Source organism: Frieseomelitta varia, unplaced genomic scaffold (genome assembly GCF_011392965.1).
Source record: "Frieseomelitta varia isolate USP_RPSP 00005682 unplaced genomic scaffold, Fvar_1.2 scaffold_826, whole genome shotgun sequence".
NCBI lineage: Eukaryota > Metazoa > Arthropoda > Insecta > Hymenoptera > Apidae > Frieseomelitta > Frieseomelitta varia.
In genome coordinates this window covers 56145-66458 of record NW_025110619.1, presented here as the reverse complement: position 1 = coordinate 66458, position 10314 = coordinate 56145, and the positions used below count along the sequence as shown (strand labels likewise).

General features: G+C 36.0%; 1 protein-coding gene and 1 long non-coding RNA gene across 2 annotated transcripts; both read right to left on the bottom strand.

The window, feature by feature from the left end:
* Positions 1–634: 634 nt before the first annotated feature.
* LOC122536374 lies at positions 635–1940 on the bottom strand. Its single transcript, XR_006308386.1, has 3 exons — positions 1812–1940; positions 821–933; positions 635–762 (listed from the first exon to the last, which is right to left on the bottom strand). It is a non-coding gene; the product is annotated as an uncharacterized LOC122536374 (long non-coding RNA).
* A 2730-nt stretch (positions 1941–4670) lies between these two features.
* Positions 4671–9899, bottom strand: LOC122536371 (DDB1- and CUL4-associated factor 11). Its single transcript, XM_043668695.1, has 10 exons — positions 9431–9899; positions 8832–8940; positions 8469–8715; positions 8218–8364; positions 7163–7344; positions 6982–7074; positions 6629–6875; positions 6384–6539; positions 6197–6303; positions 4671–6068 (listed from the first exon to the last, which is right to left on the bottom strand). The coding sequence occupies exons 1-10, from the start codon at positions 9508–9510 to the stop codon at positions 5913–5915; spliced, it is 1524 nt and encodes a 507-aa protein (XP_043524630.1). The 5' UTR covers positions 9511–9899; the 3' UTR covers positions 4671–5912.
* Positions 9900–10314: the final 415 nt, after the last annotated feature.

Here is a 10314-nt window from a genome sequence, read left to right as displayed (position 1 = left end):
CATATATATATATATATATATATATATATATATATATATATATATATATATATATATATATATATATATACGTGTGTGTGTATGTATATGGCAACAATGAGATATAATATGGTATTACATAACACAATATTAAAATTGTTGGCCAAAAAGTAACTGCGTGTTTTTTTTCTTTTTGTGTGTGTGTGTGTGTGTGTGTGTGTGTGTACGAATGAAAGGCGAATTTTTCACGAGAAACAGAAACTATATCATTAATGTGTATCGACCATTTTGTTCGATTACTTGTTTTCGCCATCTTTAAAAAGTTTTCGTCTCTTTTGACGAGAGAAAGTTCCAAGAACGATTTGACATCCTCCGTAAGTAGTGAAACTTAGCAAATCAATGCTGACAAGCCCTTGTAGTTTGAAGATTTCTTTACCATGTATGTATATCGGATAATTCTTGCTGATGGCGTTTTTTTTTTCTTTCTTTTTTCATTGTCGGAACAAAATACGATGAAAATGTTGCTCCTTGGACTTTCCGCGCGTTTTCTTCTTCTAGCTAACAAGTTCTGAGCAATTAAGTTTGTCACACGATCAAAGCGTAAAATTTTCATCGGAGATGTTGAAAAAAAAAAAAAATAATAATAATAAAAGACTTTACGACACAATACAAAGCACACAAGCGTTTATTTATTTATACAGCGAGAAATCGTTTAAAAGTATTACAAATTGGCCATTTTGACCAATTTTGGTAGTTCTAGCGTTAAAACGAAGTTAGTTGCATCTGTTAGAAAAAAAAAACATACAATATACCATAGCAATGAAAGAGAAGAAATTCTTACAATATCGAAGCCGACATCGTAATGTGTTCCTCTAGTGTAAATGACGGGAATCGCCTGCCTCCTCCCGATATCCTTCGCATTGCCAGTCACCTCTTGATCGGACATTATCGTTTCTGGACAAGGAAAGTGGTTGCGACTAAAATTTCAATATCAATTTCTGCTGTTATCACTTTAACACTAGAACTACCAAAGCAGTCGAAATGACCAATTTATAATTCTCTATGAAAATTTTATACATTTACATACACATAGTGTATATTGTGTAACACTCGAGTGACTTTTAATAAAATATGTTAATAGAAACATCTGTTCTTCCTTGTATCGTTAATTCTTTCTTGTACCTTGCACCTCGATTTTTTATTTGCTACGAATATTATACTTTATTATCGTCGGTAGTTCTAGTGTTAATATATCTCTCCCTTTTTTCTCTCGCGTCCTATTTTGTCACACGTCTACGTTGCCGCGAAATTTTAATCGGATTAACTGTTGTCTGAAAACTTGGCTTCCTTCACTTATCTCCCCGTTAGACTCGCTCCTTCCTCTTTTATGCCAATATTTGCCCATCTGTCTTTTTGACGTGCACACACACACACACACACACACACACAATCTATCTTATCGAATGCAAAATGTGCTCTCGTTTGATGATTGCAACTACGTAACTATCACCAATATGCACCGTTTTATCGAGCACGAGTAAATAGTTTTGATATCCACGGTTGTAATTGGAAACTTTGGTGCAATCTCCTCTTTCCTTTTTCACGTAAGAGAGAAGAGAGCTGCTCGAGGATCCAACGCGGATCGCGACGATCGATCGAAAATTCGATCGACGATTGAAGAAACGAAAAACAAAAGGCAAGAAAAGAGATGAGAAACTAGAGCACCAGATGAGATTTAATAGCGCGCGTAAGATTTGAGACTCGTGCAGATACCGATTATTAGGTCAGATGTATGCAATCGTTCACTCTCCCTCTTACCGTTTAGGACTTACCCTTTAATAAGGATCGAACACTCTGTTGATCGCAACAATGATCACAACACACAAGGAAAACAATTTGGCGAAGAATTCACGTTGAAGACGCGAGACGGAAGGACGATTCGTGGAAAACGTGAAAACGCGAAAAGGCGAAAAGGCGAAAAGGCGAAAACGGTTACGGAGGTGGCGTCGTTCCGACGTTGATGATCGTGGCGCGCAACTGACGGTTCACGATCGGCTTCTCTCTGCCACGAAGACTCTAAGTCTAATCTACCTTTTATCGACTTACATCGATTAGCAGTGTTCCGCGGTACGGATAGCCGACTGCTACCTGCAGGCGAAGAGAATTCCTCGACATTTCAAGAATATATCGTACGTACGTACGTACGTACGTGCAGTATGTACATACGTGCTGTCGCCGTTGCGTCTAATCCTTCCACGTGTTTTCCGTCCTTTCGATCCGATTTTTTTCCACCGCGCAATGTCGGGTATGTAAATGCACGCGTAAAAGTACGTACGTGTTTTTATCGGCTTATACAACTGTGGCGCGCTACGATCCTCTCTGTGTCCTTCTTTCGCATTTTTCCGACTCGAATTTCGATCTGCTTCTAACGAGCTGCTGTTTTCTCGCTTTCCGCAACGAAATTCTCTACCGTCAATCATACTATATATATATATATATAATACGTATATAATACTATATTATAATATATATATATATATACGTATACTAATGTAATACTAATAATAATAATAGTAATACTAATATAATAATACATATTATAGTGTGTGTGTGTGTGTGCGTGCGTGCGTGCGTGCGTGCGTGCGTGCGTGCGTGCGTGTGTGTGTGTGTGTGTGTGTGTGTGTGTGTGTGTGTACATATACACGTATATAATACTATATTATAGTATATATATAAAATACGTACATAATACTAATTTAATAATACTATATTTTAGTATATATATGTATATATATATGTATGTAATACTACTATATTATATATATATATACGTCTATAATATTAATATAATAATACTATATTATAGTACGTGTGTGTGTGCGCGTGTGCGTACATATATATACTTATATAATACTCTATTATAGTACATAGTATAATAATATATAATATAATAATACTATGATAATATATATAGAGGGGTAGTAGTCCATTTACATATCCTTTTTCAAATTGCGACATCTTTCGAATTTTTGGACACCAGTGTCATTTCAAAGGCACGTTCCTTGCATACCTGAATGTATTTTCTCTACCACTTATACGATGCGAATAAAAAAGATGCATAGTTGCAAACGAAGAAAACATCAATGAAAATTCCAAAAAAATAAGTGACCTTGGAAGAAAGATATTCTTGCCATTTGTTATTGGCCATTCGAAAAATAGTTTTTGCATTGTCACGATTCGAGAAGATGTTTAGGTAGCACTTAAATGGACCACCCTGTATTTGTAATTTCACGTCTAAGAAACAGTATTTAAATGCGGAGCATTTACGTTTCTACGTTACGTTAGACGTCACTACCTCCGTTACAAAATCTCATTTCTAATACTCTAATTATATTCCTACCTCTGTTCAGTTTCCTTGAAAGAAATTTAAATACTCACTTGTATTTACTCGAGTTATCTTCTCCTGCATTTTATATTTTCCGACTTATTATTATACTATGATATACTATATTGTTGTTGTTCAATTTTTTTTAAAAATTTAAGTAAGTACTCAATTTGTCTCTTTTTGTATTTTATATTTTTCAATTTACTGTCGTACTATACTTACTATTATCATTTCGTTTATATTCTTACTATTATTATCATTGTTGTTGTTGTTCAATTTTCTGAGAAAATTTAAGGAAATTTAAGTAAGCACTCACTTGTATCTACTCAATTTGTCTCCTTTTGTGTTTTATACTTTCCTTACTATTTTATACTTTTATACATTACCTACTATTATACTATAATACTATATTGTTACTATTATTATTATTATTGTTCCTATTGTTCAATTTCCCTAGAAAATTTAAGGAAATTTAAGTAAGCACTCACTTGTATTTACTCGATTTGTCCCCCTTTTTGTATTTTATATTTTCCAATTTACTGTTATACTATAATAAATGCTATGTTGTTGCTATCACTACTGTTGTTGTTGTTGTTGTTGTTGTTGCTGCTGCTGCTGCTGCTGTTGCTACATATGTTGCTACATGTTTTTCTCGTTCAAGAAGGAAAAAAGAACGCAGAGATCGCGAGAGGATTTTGCAACGAAATTAATCTCGTTCTCGCGAACAATCGAGGAGAGAAGCGACAAGGGGGGAATGGAAAAGCACGATAGAGAGTTAAGAACATGGATGATGATCCAAGATGTAAAATCTAATCGCATAGTAGAATCGAGTGTAATTATCGTTCGCCAACGCACAGATGCAAAGAAATCTCATACGCGTTTGCACAGGTGATAGTCAGCCGTTAGTTCGGCTTCCAAATACGCGCATTTCACGGCTATAAATGGATGAGTGCGAGAGCTCGAATCTCTTTTACGGTTTCCTTTCAAATCTTCGGCGACTTCGGTCTTCTCTATATAACCGATATGAAATCTCGAACAGAGTCACAACTGGACTAAAATCTTTAATAAAACTCGTGAAATTCCATTCGTCACTGTTATTATTGTTACTTTGATCGTAACTTTAGTATTCGATGGAACTATGCACGATAACAAATTAATCCACAATGAGCAACAAAATAACGAATCCATCTATTTGTATTTTGTCAAATAAATTTTACATGTTCACGTTGAACTTGGCCCTGTATTCTGTCGTTAAACAGACACTACGGAGTTATGAGAAGTTGAGCTGAGAAATGAGAGTTGAACGTTATTTTCTAGTAATTTATTAGTACATGTTTAATATAACATAATGTATGTATATATAAATATATACACGCGCGTGTGTGTAAGTCTGTGTGAGCGTTTGTGTAAAGTGTCTGTATTATGTTCCTATATATTTATGTATATCTGTACATTTTTGGAAATTCGTACGCGACATTTAAATATACCTAATAAAATACACTGAAAATACACTGAAAAATGTACACAAAACGTTCTTTCCACACTTGGTCATTTTGGAAAGAAAACATGTTGTAAAGCCACAAATGCACTCCATCTTTCCTCTTACGTTATGTTCTTCATTCCCGTTTATCGTCGCTTTCATTTTCTCGTTAATCATAAAATTACGTTTTCGTTACAAAAAAAGAATCACATGGAGGAAAAGTCGAACTTTCTTCTTTATAATAAAAGATATTAAGTTTCGTCTGTATTTTATTATTAAATAATATGATTAAATAATAACTTATTTTGCAAAACAAAGATTGAAATAACAACTTACAACTAGCGCAATATTGTAACACAACGCGAATCGAAGATATTTTTCCTTTAAAATTTCTAATAAAATTATTTAACGATTATATATAAGGGTGATCCGAGGAGAGGAAAAAGAAACAAAACAAAAACAAAAAGATGGAAAAAAAAACCTTCGCTTCGTAACAAAGATACGTTCTTAATTTGAGTTTGATTGTTACTTTAGGTAATAATATACATACATACATACATACATACATATATACATACAGAGAGACATATATACATATGTGTGTGTGTGTTCATTTGATCATCGCGTTACGATTATTCCCTGTAGAATAGAAAATAATATGTATATATTATGCCCCCGTTTTTTTTTTCCTCCATTTGGATTTAACATAAAGGAAAGCGACCGTCGAACATCAAATAAAAAGAAATACGGTTACTTCACGAGAATGAGTTACATAATCGACGCTCTCTCGTACTCGTGTCTATTGTCTTATGAATATGCATACGGTTTCGACCGGCAATCAAAACAATCCGATGGCAGCACTGATTTTGTAGAGGTGCGTGTATTCAATGAAAACTCAGTCTTGTAGAAAAAGTTAGTCTCTTGAATTTTTCGATGAAATCTAATCACCGATGCAAACATTGTTCTGCCGCAAACATCGTTCTAGGCATCATTAACTTTTTCCTCGTAGGAACGAAAAGACTGAATTCTCCCGAGAACATTCAGTTTCCCGGTTGAAATCCATAAGACTCAACACGCGGCCGCGTGCTTGGCTCTTTGAGCAGCTATTCGTTGACTTCGTCTTAAAGTACGCGGCGGTGACTCTGCGTCAGTTTTCTCTTCTAAGCCGGAATTATCAAGCGCAGTCTTTCCAGCGTACCGCCAACTAACAATTGCACCATCCCACTGGAAAAGAACAATTTTCCTTCAATTGTACTCGCATTTTCATTCGTACAATGTCATTAATCACAATAATATTTGAATAATACTTGAAGCTGAAATATGTATCTGCGAATGTGTATAATAATACGTACAGAAGTAGAGACGATTTCTTGATGAAATGGATGCCAACTAACATCGCGTACGCATCCGTTGTGTCCTACTAAACTACTAACTATCCTACCAGTTAAGACATCATAAACTGAAACGAATTAAACAATCGATTGTACACTCATAGATTTCACGAAACTGTTTGAATCTTGACACAAACTGGAAACTTACTTATCACTCGTCCAGCAGCACATCCGGTATAGATATATCTTTGGCCGGTAATAGATGAAGGCGAAAAGTGGCAACGTATTAAAGTTTGAAGAACGGAGTGACCGCGATAGGTCATAATGCTAGTATCACCTTCCAACATATTTCTCGCTCTGTGCACTGTAACGGAAAAACAAACAACTTTGCACGATATATTCAACGACGATCTGTTCGAGTCAGTTCTTGCCAAAATGTAGATTTTTACTAACGTCGTTTTGGTACTCGTTGCCATCGGTAATCCCAGTTTTGATTTGCAACGGCCTTACGTGTATTTTGTTCGCCATTGTGGTCAGAGAATGCACGCACGTCCCACAATTTGATTGTTTGATCTTTACTGTTGGTAATTAAATAACGACCATCGCCACGTGGATCGATGTACGTTATACCATCCATGTGACCAGCCAATACTCCAACCGGGTGAGGATCGCTTTCATTCAGAGTTCTTCTGTCCCAAACCTAACGAATTAAAATGAAATGTATCGCGTTGTATGCAACAATTATTGCAATGTATTACGTAATATATATGACGTATGCATTTTGTTTGCAAAAGGATGATAAATACTTTACAAAGACCATCGTCACCGGCACTGTATAGAATCTGAGAAGTATTGTCCGCAAAAGCAACTGTATTTACATCATTGTCGTGGCCTTCAATCTACAAAAAAGAAGAATACAGGAAAATCTGTAAGAAATAAAGTTGTAAAAGGTTAAAGCTGCGAATATGATGATACGCATACACGTACTCTGAAAGCACGTTGATGACACTCTCGATCATAGACGTAAAGATAACCATCGTTCGCTCCACCTAAAATTTCTCGACCGTCGCTAGAAAACACGAGTGAAAATACGCAAAATCGTCGATTCTCCGGACACAGTGACAATGATTCTTGCGCGCTCGAATCTCCGTAAACGGGACACAAGTATACTGAAACAAAAGAAGAAGAGAAGACTAAGAAAACTTTATATAATTCATTCGTGTCGTTTACGACAGCATGCAGCTGCATTTTAGTATTTCGGACAACGCCAAAGTATCAATGGAAAGCTTATAATTAAAGGAATCCACTGGTTTATGTTAATTTTTAAAAGCTAAGACTGTGTATACTTGTGTCCACCGAGCCGTTAATCACAATCACTAATCACTAAAACCACTGAAGCTACACGCGAATTTGTATTTGCATTATTCCTACATTCACTGTTTAAATACGCCAGAGAACGAAAAGATAATCCAGTTTTAGAACACTCCTTAAATCTTGTACATCTAAAACACTCTTTAAATGTTAAGTTCTCAATATGAAACACGAATAACTATATCAATATGCAATATCCAAAGTATTTCTTTCGTTCCTGATCTTGCGCGTATCATTGAAAAATCATTGAATAGGTACATTGTTTTCATTCATCTTCACATCCGCTTTGACAGAATATAAAAAAAAAGACATAATACATTTCATTTAAAAAATCTCTTATCTCAAAAGATAGTAAGACCAAGAAAAATTTCTAATATACCATTACACTGCGTAAAACCAGTACAATTTTGTTCTCTTTCATTTTTCCATCTGTCATTTACTGGAGAATAAATCTGTAAACACTCTGTATATATATTTACATGTTATATGTACTTATAAAGTATACTATATAAGAAAATATTCAAATAAATTTAATTTTATTGTTTTTTCAATGAAATTTAAACCCATCATAAAAATTGTTATACTGAGAGAATTTCAAAGGTACCTTAACTCACAAGCTTTCCATTGATACTCCACATTTCTCCGATCAGTGTCCAGCATGCTATACTTACAACATTCTGACCAGCTGGAATAAACAATGTAATTGCCATCGGGACTAAATGCTGTGTCCAGAATGCTCCAACCTACATCTCGTGCAGGAATGGTTTTGAATTGTACAAAGTCTCCATTGTGTGTTCGGTAAAGACGTAAAAATTTGTCTATCAAAACATATAACGGATAGATGATGGGGAAATGTCGAAACGATAACCGAAAAGCAAATTTTGTTCTGAATAGAAACGGAATTTCAACGGTAACAACTTGCCTTGACTGGCAGTTAAGAAAAATCTTCCATCTGTGGAATAAGAACCGCAAAACGCTTTGGTACTATACTTATCAACTTGATGCATCTTATTTGGCAAGAAATTGCTACTTATTCTGCATCTTTCGCCAGTACTGAAACTAGGACCTAGAGCTCTTCTTTGTATCATCGACGTGACAGAGAGATTACGTTTGTCGACATTGTCTACGAATCCACATGCTTGCTTGGTGGCAAGACTTATCTCACTTTTCTAGAAACAAGAAAAAAAAAGGGAAACAAATCAACGAGAGGAACATGGAATACGATACAATAACTAAAGGTAACGGCCGCTATTGCCGTTACATAGTGTATTCATTAGCAACAAACATCTAGTCTGGATGTATTTGGTAAGGACGTAATTCTTGGAGGCTGTGAATTCGTGGCGTATTCCTCATCCGAGTCATCGTGATCCGAAGATATGATATGTAATTGACCGCTGCAACAATCCAAAACGGAAATTCGTCAATACAATCTCGTCACTGCAATGATAATTTTGGAAGCTGCGCCGAGCTGCGAACGAAAGACTGGAAGAACGATAAGAGAGAAGGTTAGGTTATCGAAAGAGAGAAAATCTCCGATTGTTTTGAGAAAACAAAAACGGCCACGGAGAAAAGGGGTGGGCCGATTTCTTCGAAAGAGGCGAACGTCTCGCCCCTGAGGAAAGGCGAGTTATCGCGTATCTGGCGAGATATGCAATAACAACAAATTGCGAGAAGAGGTTAGAATTCTTCCTGTTCTCGTTCATTCATTCTCTCTCTCTCTCTTTCTCTCTCCGCCTTTCTGTCATTCTTTCGTTTTCTCTTTCCCGCAGAATCTCTTTGGTTTTTCGGTCTCCTTCTATCAACGGGCATACGTATACACACGTTCGTAGGAAAGATCCACGAATGATATTAAACGTTTCGCCTATGAGATAACATTGAACCAACCTGCGTATTAAATACTGCAAGACAGCAGCGAGTCCTGGATCGTGTTCGATATCCATGTTCCGCGAATTAATGCCTCCCATGCAGCGAGCAAACGAATCTTATTTACCGTCTAAAAGCAAACAAGGAAAACGTCCAAGGGTTGATGGCGTTAGTGCAGTGACTATGACAGTTGAAACAGACGATGACAGGAATGAAGAGAGCGCGTGAGAACTTTGGAGCAAAGGGGGGAGAGGAGAGAACGGATCTCGCGAGATATCTTGCTTTTCAGCAGTTGCAACACATTGCAAAAGTTGTCGTTCGGACAAAGGAAAGAACAGAAAAACAGAGAAGAAAAAAAAGAAAAGGAGAATACGTAGATCGGAATCGTGATTTTCGAACGATGTGGACGTGCAAATATATGTGTGCGTGTCTGGCTGGTGTGTATATGCGGAGCGAATTCATCGAGCGAGCGAACAAACGAGATATTGAAAAGGGACGTGGCTAAAAGAGGGGGCTAGATGCCCTTAGAACGCGCTTGAATTTTGTTGTTGTTAAATTGATATCGAAATTACGAAACTAGTTGAAATCAGTTGATGTAATTTGGAACAGTTTCAAGTATATTTGCGAATGCAGCGAGCAGAAAACTCTATATTGGATACATGTTGGTCGTATCGAGCGTCGTTTTTAAACGATTTTTGATAAAAATAGACAGAAGCGATAAATAAATTGCTCAAAGATGGTTTCCGGATTAGCTTTTTTTTTTCTTTTTTTTTTGAGAAAATGAAATGTTTCCGAAACTGTCAGACAATCAGAATGTGTACGACGAGATGAATTGCAATGAACTATAAATACCAAATGTATCAAAATGATATTCAAAAATGGAAAGTGCGACGATATTACATCGT

Excerpts from the sequence above, each read along its gene's own strand:
- LOC122536371 (XM_043668695.1), bottom strand. The coding sequence starts at position 9,510 with ATGGGAGGCATTAATTCGCGGAACATGGATATCGAACACGATCCAGGA. Across the intron at positions 8,941-9,430 it reads TTGCAGTATTTAATACGCAG|CGGTCAATTACATATCATAT; the intron begins GTTGGTTCAATG and ends GGATTGTTGCAG. Across the intron at positions 6,540-6,628 it reads GCAACGAGTACCAAAACGAC|TGCACAGAGCGAGAAATATG; the intron begins GTTAGTAAAAAT and ends TTTCCGTTACAG.